Source organism: Manis pentadactyla, chromosome 4 (genome assembly GCF_030020395.1).
Source record: "Manis pentadactyla isolate mManPen7 chromosome 4, mManPen7.hap1, whole genome shotgun sequence".
In the NCBI taxonomy this organism is placed as follows: domain Eukaryota; kingdom Metazoa; phylum Chordata; class Mammalia; order Pholidota; family Manidae; genus Manis; species Manis pentadactyla.
Genome location: NC_080022.1, coordinates 108,618,074 through 108,642,125, shown reverse-complemented (window position 1 = coordinate 108,642,125; position 24,052 = coordinate 108,618,074). Strand labels below are relative to the sequence as shown.

General features: G+C 40.4%; 1 protein-coding gene across 1 annotated transcript; it reads left to right on the top strand.

Moving 5' to 3' along the window:
* The first annotated feature begins 1,554 nt into the window (after positions 1 to 1,554).
* PRKAB2 (protein kinase AMP-activated non-catalytic subunit beta 2) lies at positions 1,555 to 23,424 on the top strand. Its single transcript, XM_036924420.2, has 8 exons — positions 1,555 to 1,697; positions 1,936 to 2,118; positions 5,441 to 5,607; positions 6,417 to 6,510; positions 12,909 to 13,029; positions 16,038 to 16,171; positions 16,851 to 16,919; positions 19,001 to 23,424. The coding sequence occupies exons 2-8, from the start codon at positions 1,963 to 1,965 to the stop codon at positions 19,076 to 19,078; spliced, it is 819 nt and encodes a 272-aa protein (XP_036780315.1). The 5' UTR covers positions 1,555 to 1,697; positions 1,936 to 1,962; the 3' UTR covers positions 19,079 to 23,424.
* The last annotated feature ends 628 nt before the right edge of the window (positions 23,425 to 24,052 follow it).

Here is a 24,052-nt window from a genome sequence, read left to right as displayed (position 1 = left end):
GATGGCGGGTGGGGAGGATGGGAGAAGGGAATTGAGGGGTATTATGATTAGTTCACATGGTGTGTCGAGGGGGCGGGTCATGGGGAAGACAGTGCAGCACAGAGAAGAAAAGTAGTGACTCTGTGGCATCTTGCTACACTGATGAACAGTGACTGCAATGGGGTATGGGGGGGGACTTGGTAATACAGGTGAATGCAGCAACCACATTGTTTTTCTTGTGAAACCTTCATAAGCGTGTATATCAATGATACCTTTAAAAAAATGTAAAACAAAACATTGCAGTTAAAATGTACCTTTTTTCTGTACTGTTTTTGGTTAAGAGCCAGAGAATAACTGAGTTCATTAGGGGAAGACCAAAGGCAAAAGGTAGAGCAGTGGCTTTGTTAAACTTAAACGGGTGGGTTTTGAACTTTATATAAAAATGAACTTTTCAACAAATAGAGGTGCTCATTCAGAACGAGCAGCCTTGTGGGACCTGGGGCTCCACATCATTGGCTGTGTTTAAGCCTAAATTGGCATTATCTTGTAGAAATGTAGTAAGCAATACTCACCTAACTTTCATTTCCCAAATGTTCATTAAAAACTTACTCTGTACAAGATGAACACAGGACATGAAGAAGAATCAAATCTAGATTTGCTCTCTGCCAGTTGTCAAAGCAGTGCTTCCCACACTTTAATACGTATATACATTCCCCTGGGGATCTTGTCAAAATGCAGTCTGATTCTGTAGGATGGAGCCTCAGGTTGTACAGTTCTAACAAGCTTCCTGGTGGTGCCAAAGCTGCTGGTCTGTGTAAAACAGCTGAGTGACAAAGGTTTCTAGTTCGCGATCAGATAAGTATATTATTATACTACAGAGTAAGAACTAGTAAATACCACAAAACTTCCATCCGTAAAAACCTGGATCTGTTCCAACCTGAGGGCTACCTTTGCCCTTTTCTGGCTTCGGTGTTCTCTGTGACGTTTTCGTTGTTGCTCACTGCATAATAGCTCTCACTTTCTTCTCTTTAGACTAACATTTCACTAACTTGTCAAGGTTTATCTCTTAGTCGCCCCTTCTTCCCTGGGGCTCCAGTCGGCGGAGTGCTTCCCACAGCAGTCAGTTTTAACCTCGAGCAGTTACCGCTAGTTTCTTCAGCCGAAGTTCCTTTCCTATTCCCTATAGGAAGCCCGCTCTTCAGGTCGCCTGCGACCGAGACGCTGCCCAGAAAACGTTTTGGAGAATCAGCGGCCAGGTGAAGGGACCGAGAAGGGAGCAGCGCCTCCCCTCCGGGTACCGAGCACCAGAGTTTAGGCAGGCGGCCCCAGGAGTCTTGGCGGGTCCGTCCCCTGCGCGTGGCAGGCCCCGGTGCCCAACGCGCTGAGGTTCCAGGCAGCCTCGCCAACCAGGCGGCCTGGGGCCTGCGCGTCTCACTGGGGAGGGGGCGCCCCCGCCTGGCGCGGGAGGCTGCGCGTGGCTACCCACCATCGAGACGACGGCGGCTAGAGAGGCCACAGAACCCAGGGAGCCGCCCGGCGCCCGCCGCAGGGAACGCGCGCGGGGCGGGCCTCGCGCCACTGGCCTTGCAGCCATTTTAGGAGGAAACCCGGATCGCTAGCCCGGGGCGGGACTTCAATTTCAATAACTTTATTGGGCGCCTTACCGCAGAACCGCCATCGCACCAGTGGCCGGGGAAGAGAGGAGAGCATCCCGGGAGGTGATTGGGGTTGGGCAGGCGGGAGCGCCGGGATGCGGGGGAGTTCCACAAAACGGGTTTTCTGAGCTTGGGGCACAGGAGGTGTGGGGGGGGTTCGGGCCGCTCGGGAGGGAGAACAACCTCCACCCCCGCACAGCTTCCCTCGGGCGGAGATTCCCTTGCCCGCTTCTCAAGGCGCAGGGGCGGGCCCGGGGATGGCCTCCCGCGTACCCTAGCCGGGTGTCTTTCCCCACGGCAGGTGGCCGGCGGCTCGAAAGCTGCAGCGATGGGAAACACCACCAGCGAGCGGGTGGCCGGAGAGCGCCACAGCACTAAGGCTGCCCGCGCCGAGGGCGCCGGCGGCCATGCTACGGTCAAGGAGCACAAGATCATGGTGGGGAGCACCGACGACCCCAGTGTCTTCAGCCTGCCCGACTCCAAGGTGAGTCTTCCCAAGCTCCAACTTGGCGGTGCCGCGGCAGGCTGGATATTAGGGCTCCACCTCCCTTTCTTACCACACTGACTTGGGTTAAGGTTTTTGAATTACATGGGTTTTTCGGGGACGGAAGTGTTGCGTGGTAATTCCTCTTGCCGTGCTGTCTCAACGTAGGATAGAGTCGGGGTACTTGTTTTTCGACTAATCTGTTGGCCACATTTTTAGGATGAAGCCGGTAGACCACCCACCTCTCCCACCCCTCCTCCCAATCCTTGCATCTAACGGGCATGGCTGCCCTCTAGAGTATTGGTGAATTTATAGGTTGTAAGCCCCGGAAAACTCCGGCGGAGAGGTTGCCTGAGTTGCTGACCGGAGGCGGCAGTTTCTCCTATTTGCTCTGAGATGGGTTAATGGATTTCTTTTTCCTGACAACTTATGTGTATCAGAATCATTTTTGCCCTTCTAAGAACTCAGTCCTTCTGGTACTTTTACCTTTTGGCATGGCTATGAATAGCAACCACTTGCTTATTTGAGTACTTTCTCCTAGTTTTGGGGATGAATAAGAACATAATTGGGTTGACTGCTCAAGCTTTCAGCCCTCACGTTATGTTTGTAGCGGCTGAGGTGGTGCTTCTTTCATGCTCAGCTGCTCTCAGGTGGGAGAGCGAGTGATTCCAGGGTTCCCCCACTTCGTAATGTGACCCTGACTGAGAACAGATAACTCACGGCCGCCCTGGAGACCTTGCTCGCCTGAAGGAATTTCAGGGAAGTAGCAGCTTGTGTTCACTCTACAGAAAGGACAGATGGAAGCTGACAGCAATGTGATTACCATCCGAATGTTTCTAAGCACTTTCAGAGCTGTCAGCATTAAATACATTAAGTACATTAGTTCCTCCAGGTAGTCTGCCTGGGATGAAGAAAAAAAATGGAGGGACTGAGATTTGCCCATTGGTAGGTAGCACATGAAATTTGGATTCTACTGTTTGTTAATTTCCTTGGATCCCAATTGAGAACATAATTACAGAAAGAAAAGTGAGGGTGTTTGAAAGGACCATTTCTTGGGGTGTTTTCTCTGTGCCTGTCTTCCTTCTCCCACTTCAGGACTTCTTCCTTATCATTTGGGCTGTCTACCCAAGCCATCTAAATTTACTTCTCCAAAGCTTTCTCAAGGCGGTCTACCTCATTTTACCCATTTCCTGTGTCCTAAGTACGGTGTTTTTGTCAACCCGTGACTGCAGTAATTGGTGTCCTGAATAAAAGCCAGGTTGTTCTATCTGAAGTGGAACCTATTTTGAATCTTTCTTGTCCTTACCTCAGTCTTGCCATTTGTGAGATAATAAAATTGGTTCAGATAATTCCTAAGGTCTCTTTTCCAAATGTAAAATTTTATAGTTCTTAATCTATCCTCTTTACTTCTCTCAATGTTTTGCTTAAACATTTTCAAACTATAGTTTGAATTGTTTTGCCTGTTTTCCTGATGATTCTGCTACTATTTAACTTGGAATAAACAAGTTAAATCTTGCTGCTGGTCAGCTACACTCATGCCTACCACAGAAATGTCATGTCATACACGGAAGGGCTTTCTTCCAAAGCTAGGCATATTAATAGTTTGTAGCTTTCAAATTCTAAACTGAAAATACTAAATCATAAAAGTAACTGATAGAAATAGTAGCAGTGGGGCCTATATTCCTTTTAATGGTAGCCTTATTCAGTGTACTAGTCCAGTGGATCTAAATCTTATTTGCATGTTAGAGTTACCTGAGATTTGTTTAAACACTTTATGGAGTAATTGAAACCTTTTCCATGGTCCAAAGTGGAAAGAACAGTGTAATGAACTCCTATATACCTGTCACTCAGTTTAAACAATGATCAAATTATGACCGAATTTATATTACCTGTACCTCAATTCCCTCTCCCCAACCAGATATTTTGAAACAAATTCTAGACACCATACTAAATATTATATTATCTGTAAATATTTTAGGATGTATCTTTAAAAATAAAGGTTGTTTTTCTTTATTTAAACAAAATCACAGTATTATTATCTGGGAAGCTTTTTAAAAATAGATTCCCAGACCCTATATCTAAATTAGAATCTGAGGGTTATTCTTAGGTATAGTACAAATTTCTGTAATTCTAATGCAACCAGTGAGGCAAGAGTGCTTTAAGAGTATGGAGACTGTGGTTTTCTCTTAAGCCACTTCCTTATGTAATGTGAAAAGTCCCTTCTATTTTCTTTCTCTGTTTACTTCAGATTGTGCTGCTACTGATGTTTCTTTAGTGTAGTTTTGAGGAATATTGAGAGAGTATGGAAGGTAGACTACCTCAGCCATTTTGAAAATTAAGCCCAAATGAATAAGCTAGCCCTTTTTTTTTTTTAATCCACATTATTTTCGTTGGTAATATTTTGATTTGATACTGTACAGTCCTATTTATTTACTAAAGTCGTTTAAGCCAATCTAAAGTGGGGATCAGCAAATGAGTGTGGCCATTTTTCCATTAAAACTTTATGAAAGCATCTGGTTTACTGGCCATAGTTAGCCAACTCCTGTTCTAAAGGATGGTAATGACAAAACAGTAAAAAAGGAGTCAGTTTTTTTCAGAGTCCTACAGACCTCATTTCATATTGGAGCTGTTTTTCTTAAAGGAATTTTTATCTGATGCTCCTTGAGACTCCAGAATTTTCATCCTTACTCCTGCAATAATTAGTATAAACCTGGCATAGGTAAGCAAGTAAAATTGCATAACCATGTCTTAGAATTTAAGAAACCACTGATCTGATTTTTATACTTCTAATGTCCTTTTATAACCTATTAACTAAAATGCAGTTAATGAATTATTTATGAATTTCAGGATCTCTAACTTTCTATAACTTTCTATAACTTGTAATTGAGAGTAGTTCATATTTGCATGTGGAAAATACATGGCTAACTTACTTCTTATAGAGCTATACTTTGTTTTCATATTTTTTTCTTTTAAGAAGCACTCAAACGCAGATCATCACTGCCAGCTTGTGAGTTAATCTGGTAACAGTAAACTTTTTTTTTTTTTTTTTTTTAAGGGAGATCCTAAGGCTCAGAAAGGGTGAGTGATATATGCAGACTCAAAAGTTAGGCTGTGATTTGGGCAGCCCTTGAGCATAAGCCTTTTCACCATTCGGGTCCTAGATGAGTTTTTTTTCTTGTCTGTTCAAAACCTGAAAGTTGCTAATTTCAGGGCTTATTGATCCTTAGCAGAATCCTACCACCACTCCCTGCCTTAGGGAGGAGAGTGACCTTTTAAACAATTCATGGGTCACAATTTAGGGATGACCTAATCCTTCTTACAGCTCCCTGGGGACAAAGAGTTTGTATCATGGCAGCAGGATTTGGACGACTCCGTAAAGCCCACACAGCAGGCCCGGCCCACTGTTATCCGCTGGTCTGAAGGAGGCAAGGAGGTCTTCATCTCTGGGTCCTTCAACAATTGGAGCACCAAGATTCCACTGATTAAGAGGTGAAGACAGTGTCTTGGTTGAGTCTGCAGGGTCCAGGAGTAGAGACCTGGTTTCCTTTCTCGGGAGAGACTTGGCTGGTCTACTCTCCACCTGCTAGGAAGTCTCTATAGAGCATTTCTGTGACCAGTGACTGGGACATTGTTTTTAACCTCATGCTGAGTCATAGATGCTTTACCACTTAGAATATCATTGCCCCAGAGGGATTTATTGAAGCTTTTTGGGCACATTTTTTGGACTGTCCTTCCTATGCTTGTGGGAAGTCTTCTGTAATGGGCTGAGTTCAGTTGCTCTGACTTTTATGAGAAAACACATTGTGAAGTTCTAGGTAGTAATGTTATTTGTTGCTTGCCGAGCAATAGTGAATTATTTAACTTTTTATCAGAATAGCTGTTTGTATGTAGGTAATTTTCCTGAGAATGCTCACCAAAATACGGAAAGGGTACCTTGAGGCTACTTCTGGGCTCTGAACATACCTGCTTTCTTATTTACACTTGTGAGGGAGCTGTTACGCTGAAGCAAAAAAGGTGTACTAACGGGAACCCTTTTGGGGAATTAATGTATTTATTATTCTTTTCCAGATATTATTAGTTGAGAACTAAAGCTATTGGGAGGGACTGGCAAATACATGTTCAAGGTGATACAGCAAAGGATAATGGGTTTATAAACTATTTTTCATTCCATTAGGTACAGTTATTTAGGAATTTAGGATATGATTGGTGTGATATTTTGATTGCCTCATGGTTTTCACATTTACAGTCTGTCTTCTAATAGGAATTTGGCCTATTTAACTTTCTGTTTTCTTCTGTAGCCATAATGACTTTGTTGCCATTCTCGACCTCCCTGAGGGAGAACACCAGTACAAGTTCTTTGTGGATGGACAGTGGGTACATGATCCGTCAGAGGTAAGGCCTTGATCTCTGAGAGTAACCATTGACTTAACAGTCTCCTCTTAGCTATTACTCCCCTTGGTGCCAAACGTCACTGCTGTCAGAATTGATGGGCTCCTTCACTGAAGGATTTCTGTCTTGAATAACAATGGAAGTGCCAAGTATGATCTTTTTTTTTCTTTAAGGTATTTATTGTTATACACTCTTATGAAGGTTTCACATGAAAGAGCAATGTGGTTACTACATTCACCCATTTTACCGTGTCCCCCCCAAACCCCATTGCACTCATTGCCCAACAGTATAGTAAGATGCCACAGTTACTATTTGCCTTCTCTGTGCTACACTGTCATTCCCATGATGCCCCCAAACCATGTGCGCCAATCATAATACCCTTCAGTCCCCTTCTCCCTCCCTCTCCATCTGCCCTCTCCCACCCCTCGCCTTTGGTAACCGCTAGTCCCTTTTGGAGTCTGTGAGTCTGTTGCTGTTTTGTTCCTTCCGTTTTACTTAATTGTTATACTCCACAAATGAGGGAAATCATTTGGCATTTGTCTTTCTCTGCCTGGCTTATTTCACTGAGCATAATATCCTCCATGTTGTTGCAAATGGTAGGATATGTTTCTTATGGCTGAATAGTATTCCATTGTGTATATGTACCACATCTTCTTTATCCATTCATCTACTGATGGACAGTTAGGTTGCTTCCATTTCTTCGCTATTGTAAAAAGTGCTGCTATAAACATTGGGGTGCATATGTCTTTTTGAATCTGAGAAGTCATATTCTTTGGGTAAATTCCAAGGAGTGGTATTCCCTGGTCAAATGGTATTTCTATTTTTAGTTTTTTGAACCTCCATATTGCTTTCCACAATGCTTAAAACTAGCTTGCATTCCCACCAGCAGTGTAGGAGGGTTTCCCTTTCTCCACATCCTCGCCAGTATTTGTAGTTCTTAGTCTTTTCCATACTGGCCGTTCTAACTGGTGTGAGGTGATATCTCATTGTGGTTTTTATTTGCATTTCCCTGATAATTAGTGATGTGGGGGCAACTTTTCATGTGCTTGTCGGCCATCTGAATTTCTTCTTTGGAGAACTGTCTGTTCAGATCCTCCACCCATTTTTTTATTGGGTTACTTGCTTTTTGGTTGTTAAGGCGTGTGAGTTCTTTATGTATTTTGGATGTTAATCCCTTGTCGGATATGTCATTTACAAATATATTCTCCCATACTGTGGGATGCCTTTCTGTTCTGTTGATGGTGTCCTTTGTTATACAGAAGCTTTTTAGTTTGATATAGTCCCATAGATTCCTTTTTGCTTTTGTTTCCCTTGCTTGAGGAGATGCATTCAGAAAAAAGTTGCTCATGTTTATATTCGGGAGATTTTTGCCTATGTTGTCTTCTAAGTTTTATGGTTTCATGACTTACATAAAGGTCTTTGATCCATTTCAAGTTTACTTTTGTGTATGGGGATAGACAACAATCCAGTTTCATGCTCTTGCATATAGCTGTCCAGTTTTGCCAACACCAGTTGTTGAAAGGGCTGTAATTTTCCCACTGTATATCCACACCTCATTTATCATATATTAATTGACCATATATGCTTGGGTTTATATTTGGGGTTTCTAGTCTGTTCCATTGGTCTATGGGTCTGTTCTTGTGTCACTACCAAATTGTCTTGATTACTGTGGCTTTGTAGTAGAGCTTGATGTCGGGGAGTATAGTCGCCCCAGCTTTATTCTTCCTTCTCAAGATTGCTTTGGCTATTCAGGGTCTTTTGTGTTTCCATATGGATTTTCGAACTATTTTCTCTTGTTTGTTGAAGAATGCTATTGGTATTTCAATGCTGTTGGGATTACATTGAATCTGTACAGGATGGCCATTTTGACAATATTAATTCTTCCTATCCACGAGCCTGGGATGTATTTCCATTTATTTATTGGTATCTTCTTTATTTTCTCTCATGAGTGTCTTGTAGTTTTCAGAGTATAGGTCTTTCACTTCCTTGGTTAGGTTTATTCCTAGGTATTTTATTCTTTTTGATGCAATTGTGAATGAAATTGTTTTCCTGATTTCTCTTTCTGCTAGTTCATCATTAGTGTATAGGAATAAACATTTCTGTGTATTAATTTTGTATCCTCAAACTTTGCTGAATTCAGATATTAGATCTAGTAGATTTAGAGTGAATTCTTTAGGGTTTTTTATGCACAATATCATATCATCTGCAAACAGTGACAGTTTAACTTCTTCTTTACCAATCTGGATGCCTTTTATTTCTTTGTGTTGTCTGATTGCTGTGGCTAGGACCTCCAGAACTATGTTGAATAAAAGTGGGGAGAGTGGGCAACCTTGTCTTGTTCCCGATCTTAAAGGAAGACTTTCAGCTTCTCCCTGCTAAGTATAATGTTGGCTGTGGGTTTGTCATATATGGCCTTTATTATGTTGAGGTATTTGCCCTCTATACCCATTTTGTTGAGAGTTTTTATCATGAATGAATGTTGAATTTTGTTGAATGCTTTTTCAGCATCTATGGAGATGATCATGTGCTATTTGTTGTTCCTTTTGTTGATGTAGTGGATGATGTTGATGGATTTTCTAATATTGTACCATCCTTGCATCCCTGGAATGAATCCTACTTGATCATGATGGATAATCTTTTTTATGTATTTTTGAATTCGGTTTGCTAATATTTTGTTGAGTATTTTTGCATCTATTTTCATCAGGGATGTTTGGTCTGTAATTTTCTTTTTTCTAGTGATTTTGACTGGTTTTGGTATTACGGTGATGCTGGCCTCATAGAATGAGTTTGGGAGTATTCCCTCCTCTTCTACTTTTTGGAAAACTTTAAGGAGAATGGGTATTAGGTCTTTACTAAATGTTTGATAAAATTGGTGAAGCCATCTGGTCCAGGGATTTTGTTCTTAGGTAGTCTTTTGATTACCAGTTCAATTTCGTTGCTAGTAATTGGTCTGTTCAGATTTTCTGTTTCATCCTGGGTCAGCCTTGGAAGGTTGTATTTTTCCAGAAAGTTGTCTATTTCTTCTAGGTTATCCAGTTTGTTACCATATATTTTTTCATAGTATTTTCTAAAAATTCTTTGTATTTCTGTGGTGTCTGTTGTGATTTTTTTTCCATTCTCATTTTTTATTCTATTTTTGTGTGTAGAATTTTTTTTTCTTATAAGTCTGGCTAGGAGATTATCTATTTTGTTTACTTTCTCGAAGAACCAGTTTCTGCTTTCATTGATTCTTTCTATTGTTTTATTCTTCTCGATTATATTTATTTATGCACTAATCTTCATTATGTCCCTCCTTGTACTGACTTTGGGCCTTATTTATTGTTCTTTTTCTAGTTTCATTAATTGTGAATTTAGACTGTTCATATAGGATTGTTCCTTCCTGAGGTAGGCCTGCATTGCAATATATTTCCCTCTTAGCACAGCCTTTGCTGCATCCCACAGATTTTGTGGTATTGAATTATTGTTGTCATTTGTCTCCATATATTGCTTGATCTCTGTTTTTATTTGGTCATTGATCCATTGGTTATTTAGGAGCATGTTAAGCCTCCATGTGTTTATGGGATTTTTTCATTTTCTTTGAGTAATTTATTTCTACTTTCATACCTTTGTGATCTGAGAAGATGGTTTGTACAATTTCAATCTTTTTGAATTTACTGAGGCTGATTTTATGGCCTCGTATATGATCTATTCTTGAAAATGGTCCATGTGCACTTGGGGAGAATATGTATCCTGCTTTTGGGTGTAGAGTTCTGTAGATGTCTGTTAGGTCCATCTGTTCTAATGTGTTGTTCAGTGCCTCTGTGTCCTTACTTATTTTCTTTCTGGTTGATCTGTCCTTTGGAGTGAGTGGTGTGTTGAAGTCTCCTAGAATGAATGCATTTCATTCTGTTTCCCCTTTTAATTCTGTTAGTATTTGTTTCACATATGTAGGTGCTCCTGTGTTGGGTACATAGATATTTGTAATGGTTATATCCTCCTGTTGGATTGACCCCTTTATCATTATGTAATGTTCTTCTTTGTCTCTTGTGACTCTTTGTTTTAAGTCTATTTTGTATGATACAAGTACTACAACACCTGCATTTTTCCTCCCTATTAGTTGCATGAAATATCTTTTTCTATCCCTTCACTTTTAGTCTGTGTGTATCTTTGGGTTTGAAGTGAGTTTCTTGTAGGCAGCATATAGATGGGTCTTGTTTTTTTATCCATTCAGTGATTCTATGTCTTTTGATTGGTGCATTCAGACCATTTACATTTAGGATGATTATCGGTAGGTATGTACTTATTGCCATTGCAGGCTTTAGATTTGTGGTTACGAAAGGTTCAAGGATAAATGCCTTACTATCTAAGAGTCTAACTTAACTCACTTAGTATGCTAAGTGACACAATCTAAAGGTTCTTTTTTTTCCCCTCCTTTTCCTCCCCCTCCATTCTTTATATATTAGGTATCATATTCTGTACTCTTTGTCTATCCCTTTTTATTACTTCTGGTGACAGGTGTTTAACCTTAGGAACACTTCCATCCAAACACAGTCCCTCCAAAATACACCTTAGAGATGGTTTGTGGGAGGTAAATTCTCTCAACTTTTGCTTATCTAGAAATTATTTAATCCCTCCTTCAAATTTAAATGATAATCTTACCAGGTAAAGTGTTCTTAGTTCAAGGCCCTTCTGCTTCATTGCATTAAATACATCGTGCCACTCCCTTCTGGCCTGTAAGGTTTCTGCTGAGAAATCTGTTGGTAGAGGTGTCCTTTGTGTGTTATCTTTTTTCTCTCTCTGACCGCTTTTACTAGTCTGTCCTTATTCTTGATCTTTGCGATTTTAATTATTGCATGTCTTGGTGTTGTCCTTGGGTCCTTTGTGTTGGGAGATCTGTGCACCTCCATGGCCTGAGAGACTATCTCCTTCCCCAGATTGGGGAAGTTTTCTCTAATTACTTCCTCAAAGACACTTTCTATCCCTTTTTCTTTCTCTTCTTCTTATGGCACCCCTATAATATGAATATTGTTCCATTTGGATTGGTCACACAGTTATCTCAATATTCTTTCATTCCTAGAGATCTTTTTTTTCTCTCTGAGCCTCAGCTTCTTTGTATTCCTTTTCTCTAATTTCTGTTTCAATTTCTGTTTCCGCCATATCTAATCTGCTTTTAATACCTTCCATTTTGTTCCTCAATGATTGGATCTCCGTCCTAAGTTCATTCCTGAGTTCTTCAATATTTTTCTGTTCCTCCAGGAGCATATTTATGATTTTTATTTTGAAATCTCTTTCAGAAAGATTTATTAGTTCAGTCTAACTCGACCTTTTTTCTGGGGTTGTTGATTTAGCTTTGCACCAGGTTTCTTTGATGTTTCATATTTGTATGTAGTGCCCTCTAGTGCCCAGAATTCCACTCTCTGGAGCTTCCCAGTCTCCGGAGCAATGTCAGGTGTTGCAGGGGAGCGGTCCTGGTGCCTGGGGGAAGAAAATGCTGTTTCCTACTTCCCAGCTACTAAGCTTGTCTCCGTTGCCAGAACCAGCAGGCCGAGCACCCAGGTGTAAGCCTCTGTGCTTTGTGTTTGTAGCTGCTGTAAGCGGTGCTTCCCTCTGGCTAGCCTGATGCCCAGGCAGGGACTGCCAGTTTGCGAGCCAGGTGAGGGCTGGCCGGGAGGAAGGCGCAGCAGGCTGCGTATCACAGTGGGGGGCCTTGGAGCTGTGTAACCAGCCAGGGAGATGGAGCGCCTGAAAATTGTGAAAGTTCTCAACCTCCCGGGCAGAGTGCACCCAGACAATTTTGTTTACCTGTGCTTTTCTTCTGAGCAGTAAGCTCTGTACAGTCCTTGCCCCTTTAGCAGCCCTCTCACTTTTAGGAAGTCTATCAGACAGCCTGCCTGGATCAGCCAGATATGGCTCCCTGTTTTCTACAAGCAGCTGGAATCTCAGTCTCTCCAGGTATTCTGCCTGTCTTAGCTTTCCAACCCCGCTAATCACCAGAGCACCATACAATGTATGTGCGTGGTCCCAGAGAAGATCTCCAGTGCTAGGTGTTCAGCATTCCCAGACCTCCACTCCTTCCCCTGTCTGGTTCTCTTCCTCCCGCCAGTGAGCTGGGGTGGGGGAAGGGCTCAGGTCCCGCCGGGTCACAGCTCTGGTACATTACCCTATTCCATGAGGTCTGTTCTGTCCTCCAGGTGCATGCAGTCTGGCGCAGCCTTCTTTCCTGTTGCTCTTTCATAATTAGGTGTATTAATTATATTTTCATATTATTTGTGGCTTTAGGAGGAGGTCTCTGTCTCACCTTCACGCCGCCATCTTTTGTGGGAATAATCCAAGTATGATCATTTTTAAAAGAGGAAAGCTGGATAGAAGAGATGGATTTTAAATGGGGATTCATTAATTTTTTTTCCCATTCACTATTTCAGCCTGTGGTTACCAGTCAGCTTGGCACAATTAACAACTTGATCCATGTCAAGAAATCTGATTTTGAGGTGTTTGATGCTTTAAAGCTAGATTCAATGGAAAGCTCGGAGACATCTTGTCGAGGTAATTTTATAGTGTTTACTCTTCGTTGATGTTTTTCTTATAATACATGTTCCTTCCCAAAAGTGGTTTTTTTTCATTGTTTTTGTCAATCATATACACACACACATAAATATACATATATATGAATATATATATATAAAACATATATATATATAAACATTTAGTTCCCTTCTTTGAGACAAAAAAATCTCAGGTTTGTGTATTTGATATCAGACTTTTTAAATAGATTCATAGTAAGACATTTATTTTACATTGTAAGTCAGTAAACACACAAACACACACAGTAACATAAGTCTCACAACACAATGTTTGCTTTATTTACATGTGATGTACTCTTTTCTATTTTATCCTCTTATAAGCCACTAATTGGCTATAGGTAGAAATAAAAAGCTATTTCTAGTAATATTTCAAGTGTTCCATGGACTTTTGGTGGTGTCACCCAGCAGAGGCTGGTTAAGTCTGGTTTGCCTTGTTTAGCTACTTTAGCTTAGTCCTGCCAGCCTGATAGCTCAGATGGCAGTTCTGTATTTTAAAGAGCCCTACAAGTATGGCAGTCTTTAGGGAAAAAGGGTCAGAAAAATAATCCCACAATTCTTTTGTGTATGTATATTAACTGAAGTTTTAAGTTTTTGGCAAAAAAAAAAAATTCCTGATAGAGGAGAAGACCTATATCCTTTTGTTTCTCCCAATATTATTTTTTTCCAGGTCCTTGATCACTGCTTACATTTACTACAGCACCAAAAGAGTGATTTGCTCATAACCACCCTCACAGTTACCATTTCATTTCTTTGTAATAAAAGCTATGACTACCTAGAGAACGGTGCACTGGGTTCCCAGTGAGCCCACTTCTCCCATGTGGGCTCAGAGCCTGCCTTTCCTGCTAACTAGGTTTGCCGTCATGGGCAAGTCCTTCAACCCTTTGGGATTTCACTTCCTTATCAGTAAAATCAGAGGCATAGACACTCAGTGATTCTCAGCTAAGGAGACACAATACTTTAAGCATATTAGAATCTCAGGGCACAGAGTGGCTTATGCAGTTTCTAAAAGAATAATCCATTGTATTATTATTTGCAAAAACTAAAAATATTGTTTTTATTATGTAAGCTCAGCAAGTAAAGTTGGACATTCTTCTTGACTGGTTGGTAGGGCAGTGATTAAAAGGGGTTTTAAAATACTGTATTAAATGATGGGCCACTTATGACTCTAAATTGCATTATATGATTCTGGCAAAGTAATTAATGGATAGTAGACATATAATTATATAGAAGGATATTTCTTCCCTTTTTCTTCTGATTTCTTAATCCATTGAAGTAAGGTTTAGAGTACATTTTATTAAGAATTTGCAGATAATGGATTTTAATATGCACTCTGTGACCACCTTGCCATGGAATGTGACTTTGGGAATATCAGCCAATTCTGTTTTGTTTTGTTTTGCTTCCTGATAAAAAGGAAATAAGAACTGTCCTTTGTACTTTTAAGGGTATTTTGCAGATCATGTGACAAAATGAAAATACTTAGAAAAGTCTCAAGTTCTATATACTTTTAAGATAATTGTTTAATATAACAGTATTATTGCTTCCCTTGCACCTCACATACATTGAACCGAAATCTGGTTCTTACATTGAACTTGTTAGTAAAAGCTTATTTGACTAGGAACTTTAAAAAATATTATTAGAAAACTTTAAGAAAATAATTATAGTTATCTTCATTTTTGTAAATCTTCTATTCTTGTCTGCATACATTTTCCCCATGTTTTAGATATAATTCACATAACCATAAAATTCATCCTTTTAAAGTGTACATGGCAGTAATTTTAGTAGGTTCATAGAGTTAGGCAACCATCACCACTATCTAATTCCAGAGCATTTTTACCACCCCCAAAAGAAGCCCTGTACCTATTAGCAGTCACTTCCCATCCTCTCTGCCCTTGACAACCACACATCTACCTTGTTTCTCTATGGATTTGCCTGTTTTGGACATTTCACTTAAATAGGATCATACAATATATGGTCTTTGTGTCTGGTTTCTTTCACTTAGCATGTTTTCAGGTTCATCCGTGTTGTGATATGTATCAGTACTTCATGACTTTTTATGGCTGAATAAAATTTCATTGTATGGCTATAACATTTTGTTTATCCATTTGTTAGCTGGATTGTTTCTACTTTTTGTCTATTTTAATTAAAACTGTTACAAACATTTGTTCAAGTTTTTGTGTGGACATGCTTTTATTTCTCTAGGATATACATCAGAAGTATAACTGCTAGGTCATATGGTAACTTTATGTTTTTTTGGAGGAACTGCCAAACTGTTCTCCAAAATGGTTGTACCATTTTACATTTTCCCCAGCAGTGGGAAAATGTTCCAATTCCTTAATATCCTTGCCAACCATTATTATTATTTTCTTTATTGTACCGTTCTTAATGAGTGTGAAGTGCTATCTAATTGTGGTTTTGATTTGCATTTCTCTAGAGACTACTACATTGTTAGTAGTTTTGTTCTCATTGTTGCAGTCGTTGTAGAATCAGTAGTCTTAGAGTTTATAACCTTGTTGTCTGATGCTTGGGTGGAAAAAAGAAGAAATCTAATCTTTTCATATTTGATAGTTTATAAGGCATTGTCACATCTGTTATCTCTTTTAATTCCTATAAATACATTGTGCAATAGAGCACGGATTATTATTTTCATTTTGTAAATGAGGTAACTGACCACAGGAGAGGGATTTGTCCCAAGTCATACAGCTGATCAGTGGAATGGCTCTCCCCTGAACCAATGTCTTTTAGCCCTCATCTCCTTTATGTGTATCTTCTGTGTCTTGTTGCCATATTGAGGAATTTCATGGTTTATGTTCAGGATAACTCAAGACTATTTCTTAATTGCCCCAGTAGGTCACAAGTTTATGATCCATGACTTCTGTCATATTTAATATTGGCTGACATGTATTGACAGTTTCTTCATGTATTTTTACTAGTTATCCAGCTTCCCCTTATATTTGGATAAATATCTTCCAGACCTTTCCAGCTCACCTCCAGGACCTTATGGTCAAGAAATGTATGTGTTTAGATCTGAGGAGAGATTCAAATCTCCACCTATCCTGCCTCCCCACCTTCTTCAAGTTATTCTCAACAAGGACACTAATATTTCTGTGAGTAGTATCCCGAGAGTATCACTGGGGCATCTGGGGGTCACTAGGATCATTTCAGCCAATGTTTAGTAATCCTAAGGTTGGGATTATTACAAAGGTGTGTTGGGAGTATAAATCATATACATAGCAATAGCTACAGGTTCCTTTTTTCAGGGCTGAGTTGTGACTTTTCCAGGTACCGTTAATCAAAATTCATAGTTGTCTTCTGGCCCTAATAAGTCAGGCCCAGAGCTGTGGATTGCTAGAAGCAATTCCTAGAGCTTCTATTCCAACACAGGATACAGGGTATTTATCATTTGGGGGGAAAAAAAAAGACATATAAGGTGGAGATGGGTGAGGGTTACATATAATTTACATCTCTGGTCCATTCATTTGATTCCCACTAAGATTATATTTGCCTCTTAGCGCAAATCTTCTATATGTGTTGTGGGCAAGGTTTTTGTTTTAGCTTAAGAAAGATGAATAGATGCTGAGGCTTATGGTTTCTGCCCTGTACTGAGAATTTTCCTTATTTTCTTCAATGAGAATGTATTATCGATATATACTAGGGTAAGTGCATTATTGAATAAATATATATTCTAGTTTAGAGCTTTTCAACTCCCAAAGGGTTCTAAGGAAGTGGAAACTGTTTGGTTTAAGACTGTGCATTTAACCTCATTTAGTGATTTTTTTTTCTTAGTGTGACCCAGCCTTGCTCCCAGAGCCCAATCATGTTATGCTGAACCATCTCTATGCACTGTCCATTAAGGTAAGTGGTGGACCTGGCTCTTTACAGAGCTCCCCAAAATGGGAGGGGAAGGGTAACACATGTTCTCCAGTGGTTCACTGGCTTTGCTACTTTCACTGAAGCTAAAGGTGGCAGTAATGGTCAAATTATAGGAGAAATTTCTTTTTTTAACTAGTGGGTGGGTTTTTTGGTTGTTCATTTGTTTTAAATCTTAGTCTCTGTATCTGTGTTCTGGCTAGCTGCATTGCCCTGGGATTGACTGGACTTTTTTGCTTCCTGGTTTCTTTTGGGGTAGCTATAACCTTTGTACCGCCTACTTAATTAAGTTTGAGTTCCTAGCACTGAATTTCATTTTGAAGAAAAAGCAAGTTTAGCTTCCAGTTCAAAGAATGCTAGAATGTGATATTAAGCCTTCCCCTTTCAAAGATAGAAGCAAGCTGCTTTCGGGTTTATACCCAAGTGGTCGTATCTCTTCTATACACTAGGTAAGGAAATATAACCAGATCTGCCCTGTCCCCTCCAATTCTTAGAGTCCTTCCTGGTTTCTCTGCTGCTTTGAAGACTCCCATTCAGTCCTGTCATGCCTTTATGGTTTAGCTATTAGAATAAAGTTTTATATAGCTCTGCAGTTACCAAACTAGGCTGATCATCATCTGAATCACCTGGGGAAATTTGTAAAAATACAGATTCAAAGGCTCCATCTCCAGGGATTCTGAATTAGTGCATCTAGGATGGCAGCAGTACTTTTTTTTAATGCTGCTTATATTTCTTAGCCAGATTAGGGAAACGACTGATATAGCTGTCCCTAACAAATTATGTGAAACTTTTAAGATATATAGTACTGAACTGACTTTTAATATAACCTTGTGAGGTAAGTATTTTTAATTCCTGTTTTATAGATAAAGAAACTAAGGCTCAGAGAAGGTCAAATTGCCAGTAATACCAGAGAGAGGATTGAGGTCCAATTCTGTCCTCCTTCCATGTTCTTACCTAGAGACCACTGTGCCAGGTCTTTCTAAGTAGGTCTTTCTGTCACCTGCTCCTCATGTCTACCAAACTCTTCCTGGAGTTGAGTTTTTTTCTACCTGCCTTGCTTCTGTCATGTTTAGACTCTGATCAGCATACTCTGATCACAGAATATTAATCTAAGGGATGCGCATTGTGAATAATACAGTATAGGGGAAAACAGGAAGATGCACAGGAAGGTTTTTTAACTGGATTTGTTTGGGTCCTTTGGGATCTGACTAAACGTTGCCTCCTGAAGCTGCTCGTTGGCTGCCAGTTGATGTCTGCAGGCCTGCTATCTCCTCGTAGGCTATGCCAGTGGTCTATGACGCAGCCTGGAAAATGGTACCTCATAAGTCTTCATGCTGGTTACGACCCAGGTCAAGGTCTTGGTTACTGTGGTTCAGCATGGCCTGGATCCATGTCTGGGTTCCCTCCTTGTCTAGGCTGTTTGGAATTAATGCATTGGATTGAGTGTCTTTGCAAGGAGGATTTTGGAGTCCCCTTTATTCAAGGATAGGGGGGGATTCCTGAGTCTCTCTTGATCAGAGAAGACTTCTCAGGTTCATCTCTGGTATTGAATGGAAATTAGACCTGCTTCAGGGCTTAAAAGTGGTTTTTCAAAAGGTTCACTCCCTTTCTTCTCATTGCATTTAAGACTTCCTTCTACAAATAGATGCCAAGATATTTCTTCCCTTTTTTCTATGCTAGTTTTAAGCCTAATATTTGAATTTGAAGTGGGGAAGAGGATAGGGTGGAAACCAGTATTTCTTCAGTATCTGTTACATGTCAGAAGCTATGCCAGATATTCTCATGTAGTCCTCAGAGCCACTTTAATGGCAGGTGTTATCCTTTGTCACAATGAGAAAAAGGACTGAGGGACATTACATATATTACTCAGGCCACAGAGTTAGAGTAACGATAGGAGTCAGGATTGGAACATAAATTGCTTTGACTCAAAAACCAATCTCTTTCTATAAAATCACACTATTTCTAGTAAAAGTGAGCAACTTTTACTACTAGTAAAAGTGAACTGATGAGACAACTTTCAGTAAAAGTGAACTGATGAGTCAGCTGCATGTTTCTTTCCCTTACAGGACAGCGTGATGGTTCTTAGTGCAACCCATCGCTACAAGAAGAAGTACGTCACTACTCTGCTGTATAAGCCCATCTGAAGGGACCCCTTCCTGCCTCCCAGGACTCAAGAGAAGCATCTCCTTGCCTTTCTGGACTGGACCAGTCTTACCTGAGACTGGAAGGTTGATGTGCTTTGAGGCTACTATGTGTGTTTCAGAGCCTCTGAGCAGGGTGCTCTGCTTTTGCATTTGATTGCAGATGAGAGCTTTATGCGTTCATGGAATTTACTATAAGAAAAATAATTACATATGTATATACACACAGGAGAGGAAGGTTAATGGAAGCCTCCTAGCTAGATGTATTTTTTCTGCCTGTGGGGGCCCACCAAGGACCTGTTTGGGGGAGCTGCAGGAAGAACCATTACAGGAAGTTTTTACCCAAAATGAAGGAAAAGTAAACTCTCAGGGTCCTTGTTGAGTGGACAGGCCTTGCCCTGCTCCCTTGGCTTTCCAAGGGATGGACTTGTGCAGACTGCTGCCTGGCTTGACAGCTGCCTTCTTGCAGGGGCAGCTGCTCCTGCATGGGTTTTCTGTATATGACAGTCTTTGTTCTTTATATCATACCCGAAGCCCCATAAGAACCCTTTTCCTTTTCATTTCACATTTTCGCCTTGATAACCTTCCTCAGACCCTAATAACCTTCCTCAGACCCTACACCTGACCTTTTCCTACTGCAAAACTCACTGGGTAAATGCCCCTTTCAAAGGCTGTGAGACCTGACCCACCTCAGAGACTAGGGCTGCCAGCAAGTCTCTGTAGCTCAGCACAGATTCAGGTCACTGTTACTGCTTGTTTTAACTTGGACTAAAGAAAATGTGGCTCAGCATTGTAAGAAGGGCAGGATGCAAAAGGTCTACTTTCTTGTTTTAGTTTGGTACCACAGATTAGGCTGAATTGGCACATTCCTATAGGTTTCCCACTGGACCTGGCCCTGCTGTCATGTTTTCTTTTGCAGAGCAAATATCTTTGAAGGTGGGAGTAGAACCAGGGAAAACTCCTGTGTCTTTCATCCTTGGAAGATTTTTATGCCTACATTTTTCTTTAATTAAATTTTTTTTTTTATTGGTCTTAAAGAGACAGCAGGGACAACTTCAGGCTCTTGATAAATGATTTCCAAGGTTTTCTTTGGTGTAGCCGTCTATAATCTTACATTAATATGGCCAACCCTGTGCACATCATTACACACACACTAAACACTGCTCTACATACAGATTCATTCTAGCTCATTTGATGTATCTAAAAGGTTCCCTCAAGTCAAACATTTGTGAGGCCAAGAAGCAAGAAAGTACTTTGGTGTGTTCTCAACTGTGAGAAGTGTCACTTCGCTGTCCTGAGGGCTTACAGGATCATTTTGTTGTTCTGCCTCTTTTTTAAAAGTATTTGATGATGAAGTGGGGTCAGTGTTTTCCATTTGTGGAATGAAAAGTAGCTATTCAGTCCACTCAGGGTTCAGAGTAAAACATTCTTTCCAAGTATCTGTGGCTCTTCCATTACAGATAAATGCAAGTCAAGCATTCAGCACTGAAGGAGGCCAAATTTGATGCTTGAGAGATACCTTGACTGATAAGATGAGCCCAACCACACTGAAAGGGCACCCACAGGTCAGTTTAGCTACCTCCCGACTTTCTCATGCAAAGCTTATGAGACAGTTGTTTTCAAGTAAGTAGACCTCCCAGGTCCTAGGTGTGAAGCAAAAGGGTATGGAGTTGTTTTTCTGGAAATGCAAATTGCTAAGTACTTTGGTGGTTCACTGCTGAGAATAAATACTGCTTTAGCTACTCAAGGCCACCTACAGCAAAAAGCTTTTGTGGGCAACCTTTTATCGTTTTGGCCACTTTCTGAATGATGTGTCATTTTAAAAATCCAGGCCAGATCCTAGTATAATCAACTCTCAGGATCTACATTGTCTTGTGTTAAACTAGAATTTTGTTTCTTTCTACTACCCATTAAATAAGTGGGCCACTTAGGATTCAAAATCTTGGTTGTTACCTGGGGGTTTTGTGGTCCTCATATTTCTTGTAATAACAATATTGAAATATAGTTGTCTTGTGTTCGTGTATTAAAGTTTTTACTCCATACAGGTATGTCAGTAGAAGGCAGGAAAAGAAATCCCATCAGTTCCTCTCAGGCCAGAGGCCTCTGAATTGGTTCTGGCTCCAGTGACACTAGGTTTAGGTGTGGTGACCTTCAGATCTTTCTGATCTGGTAATGTGCAGAGGGTGCCAGTTTCCCAAGTTCTGAAGTAATCTCTCAGCCAGATATGAATTGGGAGCCTGCCAGCTGGTATGGCAGTGAGTGAGAGCAACTGGCTGGTGACTCTCAGCACTGCCCCCCCTCCCCATACAGCTGATAGAGCCCATGGTCCTGAGAAGCCCTGTCACCCTACTGTTACACTGGTTAAAGGGAGAGTTTATTTTCTGCAGGAGACAGTTGGCATGTTTTGAAAATGAGTAAAGGCAAAAAAATTTTTTAACTTTTTTTTTGCCTGAGTGAGTTTCAGAATCAAAATTTAAAAATTAAGAAAATAGCTCTTAGGGCTAATCCTTAAAGCACTGCATCATGGCGTTGTAGGAGGATGAAAAGTGACTGAGCTGAGGAGTGATTCTGGGAAAATAAAGGCATAAGTAACTCAGAACTGAAAAATTCCTTTTTAACAAATTAAGTCAGACATAACATCCTGGTGTCCTTGGATCTCATTATATAGATCTTACTATACACATTCTCCCTTTGTCTTTTGTTCCTGTTCTCTACATTCATCTATATTCTGCTTTAACTTAATTTTTCAGGCAGACTTTACTAGTCTCGAGTCAAACATAACCTAAAACAAATGTTAGTCATTTTGCCGGTGTGGAGAACTTCTCTGTCATGGTCACTGGCTTGCTCCAAGCTTAGAGTTTTGAATGGGACTCGAGCACTGCGGGCAGCACCCTGAAGGGCATACCTGGCCTCAGCAGTGTTGGCTTTTTAAAACAAGGCTTATATGATAGAGAAACACTGAAAAAAGAATCCAAGAGAAGTTTCTGAGAGGATCCTACAAACCCAGGCCCCCTCACTTCCCTCCAGTTATTTATAGACCTACTAGATCAGATAAAATGTTGAAAAGTATTGGTACTCCATATATGCTGCTAAAATGAAGTTAAGTTTGGAAAGAAGTATTATCTCCAGACTGGGTGTATATTAATCTGGGTACAAGTGAAAGAGACATACTGATGATAGAATCCCCTGCTTTTAATTGGGGAAATAGGGCTTTAAAATTTTTGACCTCAACTAAAAATGATATGCAATAGTCTGTGTTTGTGTGTATGTGAAATACATTCTCAAAAGATTTCTAAATCCTTAGGCTCTGGTGATTTGGCTCATGAACTTCCGAGCAGACACAGTTTGTTCCGACATTATTCTGACTCATCCTTAAAGCCAAGTTCTAGGCGTCTTTTACAAGGGACTGCTGACTCCAGTTACGCCTGGGATGGAGGACCTGGGAAGGGGAAGGGCTTAGGGTCTTTCAAAACTGGATCTAGGCATTTGTCTCTTCTTAAGTGCCAGTCAGATTTGGAGGTGGAAGGGCTGTGATTTCTGCAATGAACCAAACTTTTGGAGTAAAAGGGCCAAATCTGTTTTAAAATTATATGAAAAAGGAAGAAAAGAAAAAAAACCTAAGTCTGTTCCTTATGAAATCCAATTCTTAGCAATGGAATACCTCTGTGATTCAAATTTGAGCTTTGTCTGGGTTTGCTTTTCTTGATTGTGCATTGAAGTGAATAAGTTTTGTTAAAAATTTAATTTTTTACTAGTTCCAACATTGAATTAATTTTGTGTAGCACAGTGCTTTTGCAGTAAGAGTGATGTGAAATACTAAACGCTCTGTGCATTTTGTAGTCAGGTCTGTCATAAGTATTATGTATTGATCGTTGTCTTTTCTTTTCCCATCTATGGAACACACTTACCTTTCCTGTTTGTGGTTTTACAATAGCCAAAGCTCACTGAGATTGATTAGTCCTAATCTGCACACTGGGTCCCCCATGTTTGGTTTGTCTGGATTTTAAACAATGGTAAATTGGAGGGGGCTGGTTATTATGTCACTGAAACATTTTGAATGAGTGTTAGCTCTGGCATAAAGGGGAAATAAGACTATACTTTGAAGGGAACTAAATACGTGAGAGTCATCCTTTAAATGGTGCTTTTTGTAACCTTCAGTGCTGAGGTGCAAAGCTGCTTTTCAGTATTTCACAAAGGAGTGCCATACAGGAATGGATTTTAAAGCTTTTCTCCAAATGTAATTTGTCATTGGACTCTTGACATGTCTGAAACTTATGTGATGTAACACATACCAAAATGTGAGGTTTTTCCCCATAAAGCTGTTGAATAAAAGTATTATACAGCAATAATATTCGAATTCTTCATTGATTACTGATCATATTATCAAGAGCTATCTGCTTTGGTAGTCCAAGGACCTAAAGAATGTAAATTGCCACACAGACACATTTGAATAAGGAGAGAAGTCAGATGTAGGGACACAAGTGATACGCTTCCAACCACCACTTGTCTTCTCTCTGTTCCAGGCTCCACCGGCATTGACCGGAGGAATGCGAACTCAGCAACTTGCTTTCCAGCACTTTCTGTAAACTGCACACTTAGCTGTCACCCTGTGCTGGATCAGCTGAGATCCTAGACGAACGGTTTTCATCCCTGGCTGCACACTATCATCTGTGCAGATTTCTAGTCTATACCTCCACCCCAATTAGGCAAAAATCTCTCGTATGGGATCCAGGCATATGCATTTTTTTAAGCTCCCCAGATGATTCTGCTATACATTCAGGGATAAGGACCACTATCCTGGACCGTCCCTACTTATCATTTTTCCTTGTCATATAATACACTTTATTATATATGAAAGCAGATTATATACTTCACTCTGACAGCAAGTCACTCTCAGTTGGCTTTGTTCAGGGCCATGATTGTAATATATTAGTTTTCATTGATCCCTTTATTTTTACAGGGTTTTTACATTGTTTA

What these genes read in the sequence shown, in the direction of transcription:
- PRKAB2 (XM_036924420.2), top strand. Translation starts at nt 1,963, where the DNA reads ATGGGAAACACCACCAGCGAGCGGGTGGCCGGAGAGCGCCACAGCACT. An exon ending in CTCGGAGACATCTTGTCGAG is followed by an intron (nt 13,030 to 16,037) that starts GTAATTTTATAG and finishes AATATCTTCCAG; the next exon opens with ACCTTTCCAGCTCACCTCCA. An exon ending in TCTATGCACTGTCCATTAAG is followed by an intron (nt 16,920 to 19,000) that starts GTAAGTGGTGGA and finishes TTTCCCTTACAG; the next exon opens with GACAGCGTGATGGTTCTTAG.